The sequence below is a fragment of the Hoplias malabaricus genome, chromosome 2 (assembly GCF_029633855.1).
Source record: "Hoplias malabaricus isolate fHopMal1 chromosome 2, fHopMal1.hap1, whole genome shotgun sequence".
Classification (NCBI taxonomy): Eukaryota; Metazoa; Chordata; class Actinopteri; order Characiformes; family Erythrinidae; genus Hoplias; species Hoplias malabaricus.
The window spans coordinates 16,875,652-16,898,939 of record NC_089801.1 but is presented as its reverse complement, the minus strand read 5'-3'; the positions used below and the strand labels follow the sequence as shown (position 1 = coordinate 16,898,939).

The following is a 23,288-nucleotide window of genomic DNA, read 5'->3' as shown; positions in this document are numbered from 1 at the left end:
ACTTTTTTTAAATAGTTTATTTTCGTCTCCTTCCAGTTTGTCCTCATTGTCTCATTCTGTTTAAATAAAAGTGACTCAGCACCTGCTTCCAGTTCCTTGTTCACCTGGGTTCACACTTTATGTACTGTTTTCTTATTAAAAGATTTTATGGGATGAATGCTCAGTGCTCTTTGTATGTTATTAGTTTTTTCCATCGTCTGTTTAAACAGTTTTCTACTTTACACCCGTGGTGTAGGGTAATGAAGTAAATGTAACTGGTTACTGAACTAAAATAGTTTACTGTGTATCTGTACTTTACTGGAGTCTTTTATTTAGGGGACTTTTTACTTTAACTTCACTACATTTCAGATACTACAGACACTAAAGTTCAGTGTGGAACAGTGGGACTGTGTTCTCTGGAGTGATGGAGTTCCTCTGGTGTGTGGAGTCTGTTAGAAGCCTGTGGGTGTGGGGTCAGTCTGGGGCTCTGCACGTGTGCAGTACGTCTGAAGCAGCTGAAACATCATTGTTTATTCAAAAAACACTTTTCCATTGCACTTCTACACTTTAGCAATTGTCTTACTTTTCCACCTCGTCCGAGCGTTAAACTCTTTCTGCGATATTTGGGTGTTTTTGAGAATTTTGGGCCTTTTCTGTTCAGGTTTTCTTTTTTGTTCCACTGGGTCCATGGAACACCACAGAATAGGTGTTCGTATTTGTGTGTTGTCGTTAGTGTTTGAAGCTTATTATTAGTGGTAGCCATGACCCTAAAATAAGCTACAGTCCTTTGAAGAGCTAAACATCTTAAAAACGGTTCCCTAAAGCATATTAAAAGGTTTAATTCATTCATCCGTTGTCTGTAGCCCTTGTCCAGTTCAGGGCGGCGGTGGGTACGGAGCCTACCCGGAATCACTGGGCACAAGGCAGGAACACACCCTGGAGGGAGCGACAGTCCTTCACAGGGCGACACACACTCACTCACACACTCACACCTATGGACACTTTTGACTCTCCTATCCACCTACCAACGTGTGTTTTTGGGTCATGGGAGGAATCCGGAGCACCGGAGGGAAACCATGCAGACACAGGGAGAACACACCACACTCCTCAGAGACAGTCACCCGGAGGAAACCCACGCAGACACAGGGAGAACACACCACACTCCTCACGGACAGTCACCCGGAGGAAACCCATGCAGACACAGGGAGAACACACCACACTCCTCACAGACAGTCACCTGGAGGAAACCCACGCAGACACAGGGAGAACACACCACACTCCTCACAGACAGTCACCTGGAGGAAACCCAGGCAGACACAGGGAGAACACACCACACTCCTCACAGACAGTCACCCGGAGGAAACCCACGCAGACACAGGGAGAACACACCACACTCCTCACAGACAGTCACCAGGAGGAAACCCACGCAGACACAGGGAGAACACACCACACTCCTCACAGACAGTCACCAGGAGGAAACCCACGCAGACACAGGGAGAACACACCACACTCCTCACAGGCAGTCACCCGGAGCGGGACTCGAACCCACACAGCGACACTAGCTGTTACAGCACTGCGTCGCCCCAAAAATGTTTCAGATCATAGAGAGTATAAGATTTCCTAAAGGTTCCTTAAGAGGTTCCACTGGTGTCAAAGTGAGGACCCCCCCCCCCCCCCCCAAAGCTGCCTTGGGCATCCTTTAATTTTTACAGAGACCCAAGGAGAAATATGACTGCAGTAAAAGAAACAATAGAAACCACAGAGACTGCACTATGTAGCTTTGGATTAGCTACACAGCTGCTGTGGATTTACAGCTTGTGAACAGGTTAAGGTTCATCAGCAGCTCAGTTACAGTGTAATTTTAATAAAACCCTAATCACTGCAGGCCTTTGTTCAGAAACAAACCAAAGCAGGAACAGAGTTGAGTGTAAATTCACAGAGAAGATGTGTGACGAGGCCAGGTCCAGATTCTCCTCCGTCCTTGTGTCACACGCTGGACGCCGCTGCACTGACACTGACCTGGAGAGGAGCTCTGTCTGGGTCCAGCCTCTTTAACACAGCGCTGGAACCTGATCGGTGCATTACGCTCTTCTTTAGTTTAGAAATGTACACTTTTATTCACCGCAGGAGACACAAGTAACGACAGATTTCTCCGAATGTAGCGGAGTAAAGAGTGAGATATTTGACTCTGAAATGTAGTGAAGATCTCCTGAGATCTGAGGGAGTCAGTAAGAGACACAAAGACTCATCAGAAACATTCAGTGAATATTAATGTATTTAATCTCTGTGATGTGTATGCATGTGTGTGTTTCTCATAAATCTCTGCAATTATCTGATGTTGAAGGACTGTCATCTCAACAGACCGGTTTAACTGAGTCTTTAGAAAATAAACAGAAATGTAAAGCCTTCAGGGAATTTCCAACAATCTGAGTATCTTCACTATGTCACCCTTCGGTGTCAGAGGAACACCAACTGATAACAGCCTGTAGTTCACTGTTCAGTTTTAATGCGTTTTAAACATTAAGAGTGATTTAAAGCCTGTGTTATAAATCTCAGCGGAGTGAGAGCGCTCAGACGGACACACAGCAGGGGATCAGACTGTTGTTCTCCACACTGAACTAAAGAGGGCAGTACAGAGTCAGTGCAGTGTGAGATTATAGTAAAAGTGAAAACATTTACACTGGTCGACCTGCTGGGGTCCTACTTACCTCTTTATACTGTGTGTGTGTGTGTGTGTGTGTGTGTGTTTATTTATCTGTTAATTGGTGTATGTTCTATTATTAACTATTTTATTGGGATATTTATTATACATTAAGTCTGAACATTTTGATTGGTCAAAATGACGTCCACCCCGTGTCTGAGGAGGTCTCTGTCGGTGAATGTGCTGCTGTATGTGTGTGTCTCTGTGTGTGGAGGCGAGGAGCTCATGTTCCTGTACTACTGTACTATTGGTACTCCCTCGCACTACTGACCAATCACAGGCTGCGGTCTGCGCCCACGGCATGCAGAGTTACATTTCTGGAGAGGAGCGCATCAGTTTATGATGTAGGGTTTGCATCGATGTGTTGCCTACGGCATAGGATCCACACAAAACATAAATTGGGCTTAATGTGTTTACAAAAACCTAGTGTCTGTAAATGGGTAAAAAAAAAAAACGTGTCTGGGTCCGGTGCTAGGCTTTCTCTCTCTCTGCTCATGGCAGAGTAACGCCATCAGCATTATTTTTGCTGTTAGTTACTTAAAAGTAGAATAGACATGAAAAGGGGAGCATGAAAAGAAACACAAAGTGAAAGTACTACAAAACTAAGCAACTTGAGAAATGAGGTTCTGTAGGGATTCAAACAGTGAATAAACACTTACAATTTACACTTTAGCAGCATACAGTCATTTTTCTCCTCCAACACACAGATCCACCTTAAAAAAATGCAGAGCTGCTGAACGTAAACAAACCAGAGAGAACAGCAGTTCCTCATAATGTTTTGTGATCTCTAAACCACAGGCTGATGTTCCTCTACTCGAGAAGGAGCTCTGGCTCACCCCAGCATTCTGCAGCAGCTTGTCAGGGATCTGAATCTAAAAGAACCAATGTCTCTAAACCCATCCACATCCGCTCAGTCCAGAGGACCGGCCTCTCACCCTGCTCCTGTTCACCTCTTTACCACAGTCCTAACGACCTCATGACCCTAACGATCCCCTGACCCTAACAACACTATGACCCTAATGACCCTAGTACCCTAATGACCCTATGACCCTAATAAATGCTCCTCTGTCCTCTTTATTGCTCAGAGACACGGGAACCTGGGGCACCTCAAAAAATAAAAATAAATTCTTGTGTTTTAAGCAGTGACAACAGAAGGAAAAACAGCAGAAAAACACACCACCTCCCTCTCACCCACTACTTTTCTCTCTCTCCCCCACTCACCACCTCCATCTCTCTCACCACCTCCTTCTCACTCACCACTTCTCTCTCTCTCTCACCACCTCTCTCTCTCTCTCACCAACTCCCTCACTCACTTCTCTCACTCACCACCCCTCTCTCTCTCTCACCACCTCTCTCTCTCTCTCACCCCCCCCCTCTCTCTCTCTCTCACCAACTCCCTCTCACTCACCACTTCTCTCTCTACACCTCTCTCACCACCTCTCTCTCTCTCTCTCTCCACCTCTTTCACCACCTCCCTCTCTCACCACCTCCCTATCTCTCATCACCTCTCACTCACCACCTCTCTCTCTCTCTCACCAACTCCCTCACTCACTTCTCTCTCTCCACCTCTCTCACTCACCACCCCTCTCTCTCTCTCACCACCTCTCTCTCTCTCTCTCACCCCCCTCTCTCTCTCACCACCTCTCTCTCTCTCTCTCTCACCCCCCTCTCTCTCTCTCACCAACTCCCTCTCTCTCACCACCTCTCTCTCCACCTCTCACCACCTCTCTCTCTCTCTCTCTCCACCTCTCTTTCACCACCTCTCTCTCTCTCTCTCCCTCTCTCTCTCTCACCTCTCTCTCACTCACCACCTCCCTCTCTCGCCCTCTCACCACCTCTCTCCCCTTCATTCATTCTCTCCATCTCTTCTACCTAGGTTCTCTGTGTCACACACACACAGATTCACAAAGATTCCTCTTACTTCCTTCTCCACAACTTTTTATTAAAAATCAAAAGCAGCTGTTTTTTTCTGACATTCATTAAAAAAAATCAGAAAACAGAGAAAGAACTGAAGCTGATCCGTTGTTTTTCAGAGTCAGAGTCAGAGCTGAACTCCAGAGTCCCGTCCCTCGGCTCTGATCCAGTTTGTCGTGGATGTAAATGCTGTCTGTGTGCTGAAGGCTCTTCCTGAAGCGGCTCTGACCTTAAACAGCACCCTTATCAGCAGGCAGCAGCTGGTCGGCGCAGCGGGAAACTCAGAGCGCTCTGGAGTCTGAGCTGGGACCACATCCGCCACACGTTCAATGCAAAATAATTTATAAACCCTAGTTATTTAACGTTAAATATTTAAAAAGTGAAAACTGGGGTGCTGTAAAACCTTTTCATCACTGTCCCAGGAAAACACGCATCTTCTGTTTTAGTTACTGCATCTGAACACAGCAGCTGTGCTTCACACTGTGTGTAAGTCTCCAATCGACCAATAGAAACGCTCCAAAATTATTCTCAATAACATTGTTTTACATTGACTTCCAAAGAAAGTTACGAAGGTCTTTCCTTCTGTAAAGTTACTGTGCGGCAGATGCATGTTTTTTTTGGACAGCGACGATATATTGAAATAATTATGTATTATTTTATTATTATTATTGTTATTATTATTGTGAACAACTGCCAATTGGGAATATCACAGATAATAATAATAATAATAATAATAATAATAATAATAAAAATCACAGATGTAATTCTAATAACAGTGTGTTTCTGAAGTCTCTACGCGTGGATTCTCCGGCTCCGGCGCTGGATTAAAGGACGGGTGTCTGTCCACTGTCATTATTCCCAGCTTCTGTTTGAGGAGGTGTGGTTTCCGCGGTCTCAAGGTTGTCTGGTAGGTTCGCTTCCTCTCCACCAGGGGGTGCTGCCTGCTGAGGAGGAGACTTAGACTTGAGGAAGCCAACCTAGACAAGAGTCCAGTAAACACATCAATCTCAGCATCTGCCCCGAGACTAGAGCTTAACTACGTCAGCGCCTCTCAGAGCTACGGCTTTCCACTGTTTTATCTATTCCTCTTTTAAACTATTCTCCTGTATGTAATGAGGCTGCCATTTTACTGACACCTAGTGGCCCGGAGGTGTCATAATCCTGGTCACTTCCATGTGAGGGACCCGCTCTATGGAGCATAAACGGTTTCACTCAGGGGCGACAGAACAGCCTCTTGTTGAATGTAAACAAAATTAAAGGAAAAATCTATAATATGTTAGACAATCTATAATATGTGTGCTCTGATCACACACATTTGTCATTTTATGATTTAGTACAGCACATAAATTACATATTGCACCTTTTAAATAATTGCCCCTTTAAGATGTAACTCCACCAGGTCGTGTTTGGTCTCTAAAGGCTGAAGTAAATAACAGATGGAGGGCAGTGTCCTACAGACGCTCACCTTGTAGAGCACGTAGAAGAGGACGGCCATCGCTAGGACCCCAAAAGTAACGGACAGAGAGGCGATGAGCAGCGTCTGATCCGGAGACGGAAAGTCCACCTCCGTCGTAATCTGAACAGAACCGAGACAGAGACACAGTGAGACAGACAGAGGACAGGAGCGGCTGGTTTTATTGATACTGCGGTAAATCACTTCATCACTGTTTTAAATTAAAGTAAAAAAAAAAGTAAACAATGTTTTCAGAAGTTATCATTTCATATTTTTACATTGTTTTCAATAATGTGAAATTCTCTTGAAACCCCAGCCTCTGGCTGATCCAGGTTGTGCTCCAAAAGGCAGTTCCACCACATGGGGGCGCCAGATTTAACGTACAGGAGCTTTCTCTGTCCTGGATTCCACTGCCTTTTACTGTCTCTCACAATCTCCCACTGTCTCTCAATGACTCTCACTGTCTCCCACTGACTCTCACTGTCTCCCACTGTCCCTCACTGTCTCTTACCATCTCCCACTGTCCCTCACTGTCTCTTTCCATCTCTCACTGTCCCCCACCATCCCTCAATGATTCTCACTGACTCTCACTGTCCCCCACTGTCTCTCACTAACTCTCACTGTCTCTTACCATCTCTCAGTGTCCCCCACTGTCTCTTACCATCTTTCACTGTCCCCCATTCTCTCTCACTGACTCTCACTGTCTCCCACTGTCTCTTACCATCTCTCACTGTCCCTCGCTGTCTCTTACCATCTCTCACTGGCCCCCACTGTCTCTCACTGTCCCCCACTGTTTCTCACTGTCCCACACTGTCTCTTACCATCTCTCACTGTCCCCCACTGTCTCTCACTGAATCTCACTGTCCCACACTGACTCTTACCATCTCTCACTGTCCCCCACTGTCCCTCATTGTCTCTCACTGCCTCTCACTAACTCTCACTGTCCCCACTGTCTCTTACCATCTCTCACTGTCCCCCACTGTCTCTCACTGAATCTCACTGTCTTTTACCATCTCTTAACTGTCCCCCACTGTCTCTCACTGTTTCTCACTGTCCCACACTGTCTCTTACCATCTCTCACTGTCCCCCACTCTCTCTCACTGAATCTCACTGCTCACTGTCCCCACTGTCTCTTACCATCTCTCACTGTCCCCCACTGTCTCTCACTGAATCTCACTGTCACTCACTGCCTCTTACCATCTCTCACTGTACTCCGCTGTCTCCCACTGTCCCTCACTGTCTCTCACTGTCCCCACTGTCTCTTACCATCTGTCATTTTCCCCCACTGTCCCTCACAGACTCTCACTGTATCTTACCATCTTTCACTGTCCCTCACTGTCTCTCACTGTGTGAAGAGCAGAGTCCCTCTATGTTTTCAAGCACAGGCTGAGGACTCTGTCCCCTGTCTCAGGGCTGAGGCTTGTGTGGTGTTTACATTGTGTTTGTGTCACTCTTTAACGGTCCCAGCCGTAACTCCTGTGGGGTCTGGAAACTCTCCGTGTCTGTGCCAGTGAGGACATGGTCTCGATAAGGAAAGAGCCCTTGTGAATCCGGTAGGTCTAAACGTTAATGTAATGGAGTTAATGTACATTGCTTCAGCCGGAGTGTGTTGCGTTGGTGTGTATTTATTCTCACCGTGAACTCCAGAGCCTCGTCGTTCGTGTACCGTTTCTCATCAAACGACAGACACCCCCGACTCATCACTGACACCTGGACTCCACTCTCCTGCACAGAGCACATCATTCACACACACAGCACAACATCAGCACCACCACGTCAGTGGCACTGCAGCGCTCTCTGTGTGTGTGCAGTAAAGCAGAGGCCTGTTATAAACTAATCTGATGGGTGTAAAATGAAGTGACCAGATCTTTACCTTCAACAGACTCTGGATACTGCCACTAAATTGGAAGCTGATTGGCTCATCAATGGTTAACTGACTGACGTTGCAGCCGATCAGGAGGCAGCTGGAGGCATTACACTGCTGTGAGGGGCAATAGATAAATGTGATTTATCCTGAAAACACATGAGGGTATATTTCCCTCCACAATTGAGTTTCACAGCCACAACTCTGATTTACTGCTTATTTATTAACTGTGTTTTTATATTTGTTTATTTATTTATAGTTCATTTCTGTTATATTTATATCTTACCATAGAGTTCTGTGACTGTTCTTTTTTCAGTTTCAACGGCTTTTCACACTTTGCTCTAGAATCGTTCTAAAACACACACACACACAAAGAAAGCGGAAGTGTTACTCCCACAGTCTTGAGAATTGTGTCATTTAATATGTGACTGAATCTGTTATCGCAGAACACACACACACACACACACACAAACACATTCATATACATTTATGTGTCAAACATTTTGCATACATTTACATACACTAAACATGAACATACATCTATAGAATATATAGACACACCAGTACACACACACACTCACACACTCACACACTCACACACTTCCACAGTCTGCATTTAGAAAGCAGAAGTGAAAGAGCAGCAGGATTATATCTAGGTTTCATTTTTACTGCTTGTTTTTCTGCAGTGAGTGTGAACTATTTAACTGTGTCTCTGGGTCATCGCTGTGAACTGAGAGTGGAGCGCTGTGATTCACTCGACTCTGCCCTCTTCACTTTAATACATATATTACACACTGTTCATGGGCCTTTGAATGGTAAAGCTCTCAGACCCAGACGGGTAAAGTTCTCAGATCCAGAGGGGTAAAGCCCTCAGACCCAGAGGGGTAAAGTTCTCAGATCCAGAGGGGTAAAGTTCTCAGACCCAGAGGGGTAAAGCCCTCAGACCCAGACGGGTAAAGCCCTCAGACCCAGAGTGGTAAAGTCCTCAGACCCAGAGTGGTAAAGTCCTCAGACCCAGAGGGGTACAGCCCTCAGACCCAGAGTGGTAAAGTCCTCAGACCCAGAGTGGTAAAGTTCTCAGACCCAGAGGGGTAAAGCCCTCAGACCCAGAGGGGTAAAGCCCTCAGACCCAGAGCAGTAAAGTCCTCAGACCCAGAGGGGTAAAGTCCTCAGACCAAGAGGAGTAAAGTCCTCAGACCCAGAGGCGTAAAGCCCTCAGACCCAGAGGGGTAAAGCCCTCAGACACAGAGGGGTAAAGTTCTCAGATCCAGAGGGGTAAAGCCCTCAGACCCAGAGGGGTAAAGCCCTCAGACCCAGAGTGGTAAAGTCCTCAGACCCAGAGGGGTAAAGTTCTCAGACCCAGAGGGGTAAAGCTCTCAGATCCAGAGCGGTAAAGCCCTCAGACCCAGAGGGGTAAAGTTCTCAGACCCATAGGGGTAAAGTTCTCAGACCCAGAGGGGTAAAGCCCTCAGACCCAGAGTGGTAAAGTCCTCAGACCCAGAGTGGTAAAGTCCTCAGACCCAGAGGGGTAAAGCCCTCAGACCCAGAGTGGTAAAGTCCTCAGACCCAGAGGGGTAAAGCCCTCAGACCCAGAGGGGTAAAGCCCTCAGACCCAGAGCGGTAAAGCCCTCAGACCCAGAGGGGTAAAGTTCTCAGACCCAGAGTGGTAAAGTCCTCAGACCCAGAGTGGTAAAGTCCTCAGACCAAGAGGGGTAAAGCTCCCAGACCCAGAGGGGTAAAGTCCTCAGATCCAGAGTGGTAAAGTCCTCAGACCAAGAGGGGTAAAGCTCCCAGACCCAGAGGGGTAAAGTCCTCAGACCAAGATGGGTAAAGCCCTCAGATCCAGAGGGGTAAAGCCCTCGGACCCAGAGTGGTAAAGCCCTCAGACCCAGAGCGGTAAAGGGTTAAACTGAACTGCCCTGAGGCAGGACTCACCACATTGGGAGCAGAAACATCCCACAGAAACTCAGAGCTCATCTCCACCGGCAGCAAAAAGCTCACACGCAGAGGAATGGACAACATGCCCTTGTTCACCAGCTGAGAGAGAGAGAGAGAGAGAGAGAGAGAGAGAGAGAGAGAGAGAGAGAGAACAGAGAGCGATAGAGAGAGAGAGAGAGAGAGAGAGAGAGAGAGAACAGAGAGAGATAAAGATGGATCAAACTTCTCACTTTTATATCTGTTTTTAAATCAAATGAGAATCGCAACTGTGTCAAAATTTCCAAAACAACAAAATGTGAGAGGGGTTAACACTAAAGTGTGGAGATACGAGGCTTTGTATCACAGTCTAAGGTAAGAGTTATTGTTTAAAGCAATAAATCAGTGAATAAAGGGGTGTTACGTTAAAGGTGTGGTTGAGGAGTGTGTTCTGATCGTACTGCGTGGATCCTCCACTGAAAACAAACAGCACAAAGCAGAGTGTTATTTAGAAATGAATAAAGAGAGACATGATTATTAAAGCTTATCCTCTGCAGTAAACCTTACTTCTCCAGCTGGAAGCTGACGCGCTCCTTCACCGGCACAGACAGGGCGGCGCTGTTGTCCTGGAGAGTCTCAGGCTTTTCATTTTTACTGTAAAACACACAGCAATCAGCTCTTTAACACAACACAGAAAACTGAGGGACCATCCGCAGTCAAACACAGGCACAGAACACCGTTCCTGTGGTCTATAATGTGGTCTATAATGGTCCTCTAAACCCGGGGAAATCAGAGTGTGAGCTGCTTTAGCGCCTCCTGCTGGAGCAGTTTGTGAGGAAAGGTTCTGTACTGAAATATAACACTGAGAAACGTGTCCTCCACCAGACTGCGTTTATCTCCAGATTCATCAGTGTAACATTTAACCTCATGTGGTGTGTGTAGTTTATAGTTTATCCATCATCTGTTAAAGTGAAATAGACTCTCTGTCTGTCTATCTGTCTCTCTGTCTGTCTGTCTATCTGTCTGACTATCTGTCTATCTGTCTGACTGTCTGTCTATCTGTCTCTCTGTCTGTCTGTCTATCTGTCTGACTATCTGTCTATCTGTCTGACTGTCTGACTATCTGTCTCTCTGTCTGTCTATCTGTCTCTCTGTCTCTCTGTCTGTCTGTCTATCTGTCTATCTGTCTGACTGTCTGACTATCTGTCTCTCTGTCTGACTATCTCTCTGTCTGTCTCTCTATCTGTCTGTCTGACTGTCTGTCTGTCTGACTATCTGTGTGTCTGTCTGACTATCTGTGTGTCTGTCTCTCTATCTCTCTGTCTGACTGTCTGTCTGTGTGTTTGACTATCTGTCTGTCTCTTTGTCTGTCTGTCTGACTATCTGTCTGTCTATCTGTCTGTCTGTCTGTCTGACTATCTGTCGGTCTATCTGTCTGTCTCTCTGTTTATTACTGTTTATTAAATAAAATCAAAGTCAAAGCCAGAGAAAACCCCTTTGATGATCAGGAATGAGATCTGTGTTCTGGTTGATTTCTGACCTTGTGACAGTGGCGTTCACGGTCATCCGCACACCCGGAGTGAAGGGTTCAGACACTCGGAACGACAGATCCAACGCAACCTTCAGAAACACACACAACACAGGTCTGAAGAGCTTTCCCCACGGCAGCTGCAGCGAGGGGCGACTCCTAAAGCATCACTGGGTATGAATTTATTCATTTATAGTTTTTCTCATTTGCTTTGGTGCATTTCTCTGATCAGGTTTTATTTCTCAGAACTGTTAGTTCAGCCTCCACAAGACTTTGTCATTTACTTATGTGATGTCGGTGAAAATAAACTACACTTATGAAACAGTCCTCTTTTCATTTCATAAATCATTACACACAAAAACGTTGTCAAAGTCACTCAAGGTCACTCAACTCCACATCTCTCAGTTCGAACAAATCCTCTCTGGTGAACCTCAAGTTTGAAGCGTTAGTTGTAACCACTGCTAAGCCACTTCTCCACAGTCACTCAAAGCTGAATTAAATGAACCCTCAATTGAAAAGCGTATATGAACCAAGCAGGACTATGGAATCAAATCTGTCTCATCAGACTTTGAAATATTACAAAACATTTCCACAGTAAAATATCTTTATCTTCAGAACATCAATAGTCTGTTATATTGTGTCTTTAGTGAGACTTTCAGATTTTTGAGACACTTTGAAAATAAAGAGATAATATCCGCGGAAGGAAGCTAAACGTGTAGTTTTTCTACGGTGTGGATGTTGTGCTCGTATTTCGCCATCAAGCGGCGACAGAATGCAACTACTGCAGCATTTAAGGTGAAAGAGAAAATCCAAATTAATCGATTGCTCACCCTTGGTGTCCCGGATGTGCATCTGAATTTTTTGTAACTCGTATTTTGGTGTCTGAATTTCGTACCGAATTTGAACAACTTCGAAATATAATGTTAGAATTTTTTGAGCTTGAATTATTTTATCTGAATTTATTAACCTTGAATAATAACAGTGAAAACGTGTTCTTGAAAATTCATGAGTTCTGTTCAAGAGCAAAATATATTCAGATGCATAAATATTCAGAGGTGGAAATCTGAAGACTTAAATTCAAAGGCAACAAAATTCAGACGCAGAATTTCAGTGCAAAAAAATTCAGTGCTACAAACTAAAAGGTAATATTTCAAAGTCTGATGAGACAGATTTGCTTCCATCCAGGACATAGTGTGCACCATTTTATCAATACAGTTCCACAGAAATGGAAGGTCAACATCGTGGAGGAGGAGGGGGGGAGAGGATGCGTGGAGGAAGGGGAAGGGGACAAACCAGGGGAAGAGGAAGAGGTCCTGTATGTAGGCAGAGTCCTGATTAAAATAGGGCTACAGATGTGGACCATGTGGTCAATCGTGGCCTCACAATGACACAATGGCCTCACAATGAAGGGTGCAGTCAAATGTTGGGAGAACCACTGTAAATTCAATCACTCAAACGTTTCCTCGGGAGAACAGCTGTGTATTTGAGAGTGACTCAACACTAAACTATATGCACAGCTCTACTGTGTCATATGTGAAACATACAGTGAGAGAAGACCTTGTCACATTTTACATTTAGACTCACGGTTTACTGCAGCAGAGGTACTGTATTGTAGAGCATTTCAGGTGGTGTCACCACAATCTGACTTTTTTTACACCGGAAAACACTACAGACAGTACAGAGTGAACTGTCGTAATGAAAACATGACAAAGCCATTTCTTGTTCATAAACAACGATGTCAGGACTTTTATTTTAATGACACTGACACTTTCATTGATATTTACACTTGCTTTTGAAGAACTATCTATATTGAGCAAGTGACTTTTTTTTGAGAAATGCACTTACTGTTGTGAGAATGTTGATAGCGATGTGAGAAACGCACAAAAGCAATTGAGAAAAACTGTATTTTTATTTTTGATCCTGGGCTCTTTTTACAGCTTCAGAGTGTAATTCACTTTTACAGCACTGTCCTAAAATCAGTTTGGAAGGAAAGGAGGGGGTGGTTGTTTCCTACCCTCCTCCAAAAGTTACATAGTGCAGTTTCTGCAGTGCTGAGCCAGGAGTAGTAACAACACAGGCCCTTTTCTCGCTGTTACAACTCAGTGGTTCATCACAGTGATTTTAAAGCTGTAATTGTAAGGTACAAATGTTACCTAGGGTTTCTTTAAGCGCTGCATTTGTGTTAATTGTGTATTTACCTTGGCTTTGTGTCTGAAGATGGTGACGCCGAGTTTACACACAGTGTGTGTGACGTTTAGCCGTGTTTCGTTAGATGTACACCATGTGCGTCCACTGGACCCCAGCTGCAGGAACAAGTACATTCACAACACAGTAACCACCTCCTCTGGGCTTTAAAGGGTTAAACCCTGCCCCCAGATTATTAAAAACCAGTTCTTATTTTTACACTGAATCTCTCTCAGCCAATCACGCGCCTGTATCCTAAAATATGCTAATGAGAGAACCACACATAGAGATGGGTAACTTCAGAGCATTGTTCGGCTGCACACACAGAGTGTCTAAGAGTTTTGTTCATAGACTTCCCCTAACATCCTCCTGCTCTTTCTTTAAGACTCTCACTGCACCACAGTCCCTTGAACTAGATTAAACTGAGTTTAACAGGGATTAACCTGGATTAAACTGAATTAAACTGGGTTTAACAGGGATAAAACTGGACTAAACTGGGTTTAATGGGGATTAAAATGGGAATACACAGGGATTAAACTGGGTTTAACAGGAATTAAACTGAATTAAACTGTGTTTAACAGGGATTAACTGGAATTAAACTAGGATTAAATTAGGATTAAACTGGGATTAGCTGGATTAAACTGGGTTTAACAAAGATTAAACTGGATTAAACTGGGTTAAACTGGGTTTAACTGAATTAAACTGGGTTTAACAGGGATTAAACTGGAATTAAACTAGGATTAAATTAGGATTAAACTGGGATTAGCTGGATTAAACTGGGTTTAACAAAGATTAAACTGGATTAAACTGGGTTTAACAGGGATTAAACTGGGTTAAATTGGGTTTAACAGGGGTTAAACTGGATTAAACTGGGATTAAGATGGATTAAACTGGGTTTAAAAGGGATTAAACTGGAATTAAACTAGGATTAAATTAGGATTAAACTGGGATTAGCTGGATTAAACTGGGTTTAACAAAGATTAAACTGGATTAAACTGGGTTAAACTGGGTTTAACTGAATTAAACTGGGTTTAACAGGGATTAAACTGGAATTAAACTAGGATTAAATTAGGATTAAACTGGGATTAGCTGGATTAAACTGGGTTTAACAAAGATTAAACTGGATTAAACTGGGTTTAACAGGGATTAAACTGGGATTAAGATGGATTAAACTGGGTTTAAAAGGGATTAAACTGGCTTTAACTAGATAAAATGGTTTAAAGTGGAGTAAACTGACCTCTGTGACCCTAGTGTAGGAGAGAATGGAGGGATGATAAAAGCGTAGTTCTGTGTCTGTAGCGTCCTCTCCATTATTCAACACCACTGCCGAGAGATTCACCAGGAAACCTTTCACATTCACCACCATGTCCCTGAGACACAGACAGGAACTTCTCAGCAAAAATACACTAAATATATTAGTACTTTGTTGTTTATTATTCTTTATTTCATATTGGAATATAAAAAACTGTTTTGTTTATCTCTCCAGACTCTGCCCACAAACATGATCTAATGAGTTATTAAAAAAACTCCAGCAGCACTGCTGTGTCTGATCCACTCGCACCAGCACAACACACACTAACACACCACCACCACGTCAGTGTCACTGCAGCGCTGAGAATGATCCACCACCACATCACACCTGCTCTGTGGGGGTCCTGAGCCACAGATGCCCCACAGTGTGACCAGAGGTGACAGTGAGGGGAGAGTGGAGTTAAGAGAGGGGACAGTGGAGCTGAGAGAGGGGACAGTGGAGCTGAGAGAGAGGACAGTGGAGCTGAGAGAGAGGACAGTAAGGGGACAGTGGAGCGGAGAGACAGGACAGTGAGGGGACAGTGGAGCTGAGAGAAAGGACAGTGAGGGGACAGTGGAGCTGAGAGAGGGGACAGTGAGGGGACAGTGGAGCTGAGAGAGAGGACAGTGAGGGGACAGTGGAGCTGAGAGAGGGGACAGTGGAGCTGAGAGAGTGGACAGTGAGGGGACAGTGGAGCTGAGAGAGGAGACAGTGAGTGGACAGTGGAGCTGAGAGAGAGAACAGTGATGGGACAGTGGAGCTGCGAGAGAGGACAGTGAGGGGACAGTGGAGCTGAGAGAGGGGACAGTGAGGGGACAGTGGAGCTGAGAGAGGGGACAGTGAGGGGACAGTGGAGCTGAGAGAGAGGACAGTGAGTGGACAGTGGAGCTGAGAGAGAGGACAGTGAGGGGACAGTGGAGCTGAGAGAGGGGACAGTGAGTGGACAGTGGAGCTGAGAGAGAGAACAGTGATGGGACAGTGGAGCTGAGAGAGAGGACAGTGAGGGGACAGTGGAGCTGAGAGAGGGGACAGTGAGTGGACAGTGGAGCTGAGAGAGAGAACAGTGATGGGACAGTGGAGCTGAGAGAGAGGACAGTGAGGGGACAGTGGAGCTGAGAGAGGGGACAGTGAGTGGACAGTGGAGCTGAGAGAGAGAACAGTGATGGGACAGTGGAGCTGCGAGAGAGGACAGTGAGGGGACAGTGGAGCTGAGAGAGGGGACAGTGAGGGGACAGTGGAGCTGAGAGAGGGGACAGTGAGTGGACAGTGGAGCTGAGAGAGAGAACAGTGATGGGACAGTGGAGCTGAGAGAGGGGACAGTGAGTGGACAGTGGAGCTGAGAGAGAGAACAGTGATGGGACAGTGGAGCTGAGAGAGAGGACAGTGAGGGGACAGTGGAGCTGAGAGAGAGGACAGTGAGGGGACAGTGGAGCTGAGAGAGAGAACAGTGATGGGACAGTGGAGCTGCGAGAGAGGACAGTGAGGAGACAGTGGAGCTGAGAGAGGGGACAGTGAGGGGACAGTGGAGCTGAGAGAGAGAACAGTGATGGGACAGTGGAGCTGAGAGAGAGGACAGTGAGGGGACAGTGGAGCTGAGAGAGGGGACAGTGAGTGGACAGTGGAGCTGAGAGAGGGGACAGTGAGTGGACAGTGGAGCTGAGAGAGAGAACAGTGATGGGACAGTGGAGCTGAGAGAGGGGACAGTGAGTGGACAGTGGAGCTGAGAGAGAGAACAGTGATGGGACAGTGGAGCTGAGAGAGAGGACAGTGAGGGGACAGTGGAGCTGAGAGAAAGGACAGTGAAGGGACATTGGAACTGAAAGAGAGGACAGTGGAGCTGAGAGAGGGGAGAGTAGAGTTGAGAGAGGGGACAGTGAGGGGAGAAACAGTGAGGTGGTTGTAATGTTATGGCTGTTCTGCATGCCCTGTGTAACTCAGTGTAGGTATCATAATATAAACTGAGTTGAGTTCTTATTGGATATCGTCCACAGGTCTCTAATGCTTGTCCAAACTAGAAACAGTAACCACTGGAGACAGCCAATAGGAATTTGAGTAGAAAAACTGACCTGCTTATTCTGAGAGAAATTTGTAGATCAGAGACACAAACATGGTCCTCACCACACACCTTCTCCAGTAACACCTGAAAACACACACACACACACACAGAGAAAGAGAGAAAGAGAGAGAGAGAAAGAGAGAGAGAGAGAGAGAGAGAGAGAGACAGAGAGACACAAGTCTGTAAAAGAATACATACACACACACACACACACACACACACACAGAGGTAGTACGCACCATGTGTGTGAAAGTGTTTGGACAGTCTGGGTTCTGGACGGGTTTCAGGCCATTGGTTCCATCCAATGCTCTTCCCTCAATCTTCAGCGTTCCACTCAGAGCAACATCGCTGTAGTTCGATATACACCTCTGAGAAATCCAGATTAACATATTAACATTTCTAGAGTCAGATTTACACTTAACAGATTAATACCGCTGAAAGAAACAGATTAATGTATCTAAAAATTATAAATCAGCAAATTAACTCTAAAAATCAAGACGCATAAAATCCAGATTAACAGACTAACACTTGTAAAGTTTACAACTCTAAAAATATCCAGATTAACAAATAATATCAGGGTATGACCACATACAGTAATTTTCTACTACAGTATACAGATTAACACACACACACACACACACACAAAAACAGTACCTGTAAAGTGATGGAGTGTGTGCTGCAGACTGTTCCAGAGCTGATTACAGAGTGAAACACAGATGTTCTAGATTTTGGGGAGAAAAGGAGGCGGGGCCTAGGGCCAGATTCAATCTCCAGGATTACAGACACATTAGCACTGGGAGAACCTGAACACACACACACACACACACACACACACTGATTAAGTCCCACCACTGAGCTTATGTTATACACCAGAATTTTCCATAAAGAGAACTGTCGGACTACAGCTGGAGGAGTCCCTGAGAGAGAGGAAGACAGAGAAACGGGGTGGGGCTTACGAGGGTCTTCATGTCGTTGGTGCAGTTAAACACTCACCTTTTATGGTTCCCATGGAAACCACTTTCATCTTCACACACACATTCACCATGGCAACAGGCATGTTGAGTCCATAGGGGGCGGAGCAATGGAAGTAATCCTGGGATATGATTGGTGGATCCAGAGTGACTGACACGTTTACACACACAACGGGGTTTGTCCTTAGAACAGGAAGAGGACAGGAAGTGAGTGATAAAGTGGCCAGTGAGAGTCAGTAGAGGGGGTGTTTCTGATAAAGTGGCCAGTGAGTGTCAGTAGAAGGGGAGTGTTTCTGATAAAGTGGCCAGTGAGAGTCAGTAGAAGGGGAGTGTTTCTGATAAAGTGGCCAGTGAGTGTCAGTAGAAGGAGGGTGTTTCTGATAAAGTGGCCAGTGTGTGTCAGTAGAGGGGGTGTTTCTGATAAAGTGGCCAGTGTGTGTCAGTAGAAGGGGGTGTTTCTGATAAAGTGGCCAGTGTGTGTCAGTAGAAGGGGAGTGTTTCTGATAAAGTGGCCAGTGAGTGTCAGTAGAAGGGGGGTGTTTCTGATAAAGTGGCCAGTGTGTGTCAGTAGAAGGGGAGTGTTTCTGATAAAGTGGCCAGTGAGTGTCAGTATAAGGGCGGTGTTTCTGATAAAGTGGCCAGTGTGTGTCAGTAGAAGGGGAGTGTTTCTGATAAAGTGGCCAGTGAGTGTCAGTAGAAGGGGGGTGTTTCTGATAAAGTGGCCAGTGTGTGTCAGTAGAGGGGGTGTTTCTGATAAAGTGGCCAGTGAGTGTCAGTAGAGGGGGGTGTTTCTGATAAAGTGGCCAGTGAGTGTCAGTAGAAGGGGGGTGTTTCTGATAATGTGGCCAGTGATTTTCAGTAGAGGGGGGTGTTTCTGATAAAGTGGCCAGTGAGTGTCAGTAGAAGGGGGTGCTTCTGATAAAGTGGCCAGTGAGTGGTAGTAGAGAGGGGGTGTTTCTGATAAAGTGGCCAGTGAGTGACAGTAGAGGGGGGGGGGTGTTTCTGATAAAGTGGCCAGTGAGTGGTAGTAGAGAGGGGGTGTTTCTGATAAAGTGGCCAGTGGGTGTCAGTATAAGGGGGGTGTTTCTGATAAAGTGGCCAGTGAGTGTCAGTAGAGAAGGGTGTTTCTGATAAAGTGGCCAGTGAGTGTCAGTAGAGGGCGGTGTTTCTGATAAAGTGGCCAATGAGTGTCAGTATAAGGGGGGTGTTTCTGATAAAGTGGCCAGTGAGTGTCAGTATAAGGGCGGTGTTTCTGATAAAGTGGCCAGTGAGTGTCAGTAGAGGGCGGTGTTTCTGATAAAGTGGCCAGTGAGTGTCAGTATAAGGGGGGTGTTTCTGATAAAGTGGCCAGTGAGTGTCAGTATAAGGGGGGTGTTTCTGATAAAGTGGCCAGTGAGTGTCAGTATAAGGGGGGCGTTTCTGATAAAGTGGCCAGTGAGTGTCAGTAGAGGGGGGGTGTTTGATAAAGTGGCCAGTGGATGTCAGTAGAGAGGGAATGTTTCTGATAAAGTGGCCACTCATACCTGAACACGGTGACATTTCCTCTGGATCCCACGACTAAATCTGGAAGTCCGTCTGAGCTCAGATCTACGGCGGAGTGAAGAGAAACTCCAAAATGCCGCCCTGTGTTAACTGAACCTCCAAACACTCTCTACACACAAACACACACACATTATTAGTACAGAATATCACACACATCCAGGACAGTAGGTGTCAGTCTCACACACACAAACACACACACCTGGCTGAATTTTGCCCTGATGCCCCCTGGGTAGCTCAGAAAGATGTATAGTGCCCCTTTGCCGTCCTCCTCCTGAGGAGCTCCCACCACCAGCTCTAGCAGGCTGTCTCCATTCAGGTCCTGTAGGGTAGACAGGGCTGATCCGAATCGTCCAAATGTGCTCCCTACTGCCCCCCGCAGGACAGTGGATGTGTTCAGAAACTACAGGAAAACACACGGGCAGTTTGTGTAACTATAACACAGATTGGATCTGTATCATCATCACATCACCATCCCAGTTAACCGCAAACCACTCAGTGTGTGTGTGTGTGTAGGGGAACAGAATGTCAGTGTTTTGGAAGCTTGGGTTGTAATGTGATGGTGTACCAAATAGAGCCTACGTAGTGAACATCGCAGATAATAACGTAATAACACTGCCCCAGACAGCAATTAGACACTAATTCAACATTGTCAACATACAGCGCACTACGTGATCACACAAACCGTTATTTTAGGACTGTGCCCTACGGAGATTCAGCCGAGAGATGCTTTTGATGTTTTACATTAGATCCTCAGTTTTCCTCATAACTATGCTCCACAGTGGGATCCTTCACCCCCTGATACAGACGATACAGACAGGAGGTGGGTGTGTGTGTGAGTGCTCTACAGGGAGTGGAGCTGTGTATGAGAAACATTAGAGCTGCACTCTGAATTAGACTGTGGTTCCTCAATACGCCAACAACATTACGTAACTGCAACCCATGAATAAGAATGGCAAATATTTGTATGTACATATTTTAGTGGTGTTAAAGTTAATAACATGTTTACACACAAAATATGTGCAATTTGTCTGACATTAGGGAAGTAGAAAATCTGGTGCCGTGAACCAGAACCAGAGCACGTGCGGTCTTTTGCAGAATCCTGGCACTATATATAAAATGTGTGTGTATGTGTGTGTATGTATGTGTGTGTGTGTGTGTGTGTGTGTGTGTTCTTACGGCAGTACTGAGAGTGAATATTGTGACCTCTCCCCCAACTCCCACAGCGTGATACAGAGGAGCTCCAACAGCCAACAAACCGTTTAACACACACACCTCTGCTCCGAAATACGACCCCAGCTACAGAGAGACAGAGAGAGAGAGAGAGAGAGAGAGAGAGAGAGAGAGAGAGAGAGAATACAGAGTGAGAGAAAGAGAGAGAGAAAGAGAGAATACAGAGTGAGAGAGACTGAGACATTATTTTGAAAATGAAAAAAAAAATGCACCTTCGTTATAGAGACTAGCTCTGCACATACACCACTTCCTGCCAGCTCATTGTTGTGTGAGAGAGTGTGTGTGTGTGTGTGTGTGTGTGTGTGTGTGTCTGTGTGTGTGTGTGAGAGAGAGAGAGAGAGAGAGAGAGAGAGAGAGAGAGAGAGAGAGAGAGAGAGAGAGAGAGAGATCACAGCAGAAATACACTCCACTGTAAACCACACACATTTACCCTTATGGAAACACCTGCAAGCAGTTCACACACTCTCTTGCTTTGTTTCTCTCTCTCACACACAGACACAAACACACACACACACACACACACACAGCTCTCATCACACAGGCCTCCATCACACTCTCACGCTCAGAGGATACCTGAGAGCCATGGGCCCTGTGAGTGACAGTCCAGTTGCTGTTGCCATGGTTACGACTGAACCCCAACACCAGGCCGGTGTGTTTGTGCCTGGGCGCTCCGGCGAAGTACACCTGCCTGCCCTCCACCGTCGCCACGGCGACCGAGTAACCTGCCCGGCAACAACTCGTTCATAAACAAGCATCATGCATCTTTTACACAGTGATAGGAAACAGCACCCCACCATAAACCTGGATGGACCAGACGCTCGGTTCCAGAGCATTACACACTTTACCCACATCCCTTTCATTTGAACAAACAAACGAATGAATGAATGAATGAATAAATGAATGAATGAGTAAAAGGTTTCTAACCCAGGTAGGAGTCTGTCATGTCCTCTGGAAGGTTAGAGGCATTGATGAAAGAAGCGTTCAGCAGGGGGCGCTTTTCCTCTAAGCCACCGGCCCAGGAATATGCTCCTACAGCTCCAAACACACTCACCTCCTACACACACACACACACACACACATCTGCTTTAATCACTGTAAATTCAGGTCATGTAGCTTTATGAAAAATGAATGACGGATTCTGACCTGTGCCAGAGCGACACTGAATCCCCCCTGAGAGAGCTCCAACTGGATCGAGCTGCCTAAATTCGTCCCTGACACACACACACACACACACACAAATAAATGTTTAGAGAACAGCTAAGAATTCTCAAAAACTCGCTTACGGGTTTCAACCCGGTTCTATCAGAGCAGAGTTAACTCTTTCATCGGTGCGTGTTCTGACCCGGTTCTATCAGAGCGGGGTTAACACTTTCAGCGGTGCGTGTTCTCTCCTGGTTCTATCAGAGCGGAGTTAACTCTTTCAGCGGCGCATGTTCTGACCCGGTTCTATCAGAGCAGTTAACTCTTTCAGCGGCAAGTGTTCTGTCCCGGTTTTATCAGAGCAGAATTAACTCTTTCAGCGGTGCGTGTTCTGACCCGGTTCTATCAGAGCTGTGTTAACTCTTTCAGCGGCGCATGTTCTGACCCGGTTCTATCAGAGCGGTGTTAACTCTTTCAGCGGCGCATGTTCTGACCTGGTTCTATCAGAGCGGAGTTAACTCTTTCAGCGGCGCGTGTTCTGTCCTGGTTCTATCAGAGCGGAGTTAACTCTTTCAGCGGTTCGTGTTCTGACCCGGTTCTATCAGAGCAGAGTTAACTCTTTCAGCGGCGCGTGTTCTGTCCTGGTTCTATCAGAGCGGAGTTAACTTTTTTCAGCGGTTCGTGTTCTGACCCGGTTCTATCAGAGCAGAGTTAACTCTTTCAGCAGCGCACGTTCTGACCCGGTTCTATCAGAGCAGAGTTAACTCTTTCAGCGGCGCGTGTTCTGTCCTGGTTCTATCAGAGCGGAGTTAACTCTTTCAGCGGTTCGTGTTCTGACCCGGTTCTATCAGAGCTGTGTTAACTCTTTCGGCGTGTGCTGCAGTAGCTCTTCTGTAAGAACCCTCCTCTATCAGTGAGACTCCACTCACCGCTCGTCTTTCCTCTGACCCACTGACCGGTTCTGACCGCTGTATTAACACATTTAGATTGTGAACGTCCGCTCACCTTCAATAGCGAATATTTTCTTGGTGAGGAGGTGGAGGATGGAGTTGAGAGCGCTGAAACTCTCCGTCTCAAACACTAAGTCCTGAGATGAGGAGATCTGCTCCAACTCCTCACGAGAATACTCCTTACCCACCTGAGAGAGAGGGAGATACAAAGAGAGAGGGAGAGAGGGAAAGAGAGACAGAGAAGGAGTGAGAGATTCATGTATGTAATCTGCAGAGCTCCATTCACACCTGAGCGACAATCCAGAAATGTTCCGGAGTTTTCCCAGAGGAGCTGAATAATGTAATTGTAGAACTTGTTAGTAGAGAAAGAATAGACAAAAGAGAGAGGATGAGTGAGAGACAAGAAAGGACAGAGAGAGGGACACAGAGAGGGGGATAGAGAGAGTGAGAGAGAGAGGGAGAGAGCGTACCCCGATGGCGAAGCGTGTGATCTTGCGTTTCTCAGCCTCTAAGATCACGTCGTCCAGAGGCTTGTTCTCATTGGATTTCCCGTCTGTGATCACCACCAGCA

The 23,288-nt window shown here is 46.0% G+C and overlaps 1 protein-coding gene across 3 annotated transcripts in view; it reads right to left on the bottom strand.

The window, feature by feature from the left end:
- Positions 1-4,613: 4,613 nt before the first annotated feature.
- LOC136686448 (integrin alpha-M-like) overlaps positions 4,614-23,288 on the bottom strand; it is a 31,459-nt gene continuing 12,784 nt past the window's right edge. Inside the window, exons 8-30 of one of the 3 annotated variants that reach the window (XM_066660238.1) lie at positions 23,188-23,288; positions 22,773-22,905; positions 21,771-21,838; positions 21,552-21,681; positions 21,201-21,349; positions 20,574-20,693; positions 19,597-19,797; positions 19,379-19,506; positions 17,878-18,038; positions 17,539-17,687; positions 17,124-17,252; positions 16,895-16,968; positions 14,775-14,907; positions 13,552-13,656; positions 11,366-11,445; positions 10,393-10,479; positions 10,250-10,301; positions 9,847-9,948; positions 8,198-8,263; positions 7,921-8,028; positions 7,683-7,772; positions 6,060-6,170; positions 4,614-5,571 (exon numbers count right to left, since the gene is read on the bottom strand). The exon at positions 23,188-23,288 is cut by the window's right edge and continues 50 nt beyond it. In XM_066660238.1, coding sequence (XP_066516335.1) covers positions 5,419-5,571; positions 6,060-6,170; positions 7,683-7,772; positions 7,921-8,028; positions 8,198-8,263; positions 9,847-9,948; positions 10,250-10,301; positions 10,393-10,479; positions 11,366-11,445; positions 13,552-13,656; positions 14,775-14,907; positions 16,895-16,968; positions 17,124-17,252; positions 17,539-17,687; positions 17,878-18,038; positions 19,379-19,506; positions 19,597-19,797; positions 20,574-20,693; positions 21,201-21,349; positions 21,552-21,681; positions 21,771-21,838; positions 22,773-22,905; positions 23,188-23,288 — 2,630 coding nt within the window. In that variant the 3' untranslated portion in view covers positions 4,614-5,418. The remainder of the gene's footprint in view (positions 5,572-6,059; positions 6,171-7,682; positions 7,773-7,920; positions 8,029-8,197; positions 8,264-9,846; positions 9,949-10,249; positions 10,302-10,392; positions 10,480-11,365; positions 11,446-13,551; positions 13,657-14,774; positions 14,908-16,894; positions 16,969-17,123; positions 17,253-17,538; positions 17,688-17,877; positions 18,039-19,378; positions 19,507-19,596; positions 19,798-20,573; positions 20,694-21,200; positions 21,350-21,551; positions 21,682-21,770; positions 21,839-22,772; positions 22,906-23,187) is intronic. The other 2 variants (XM_066660239.1, XM_066660240.1) reach the window with 2 other exon arrangements.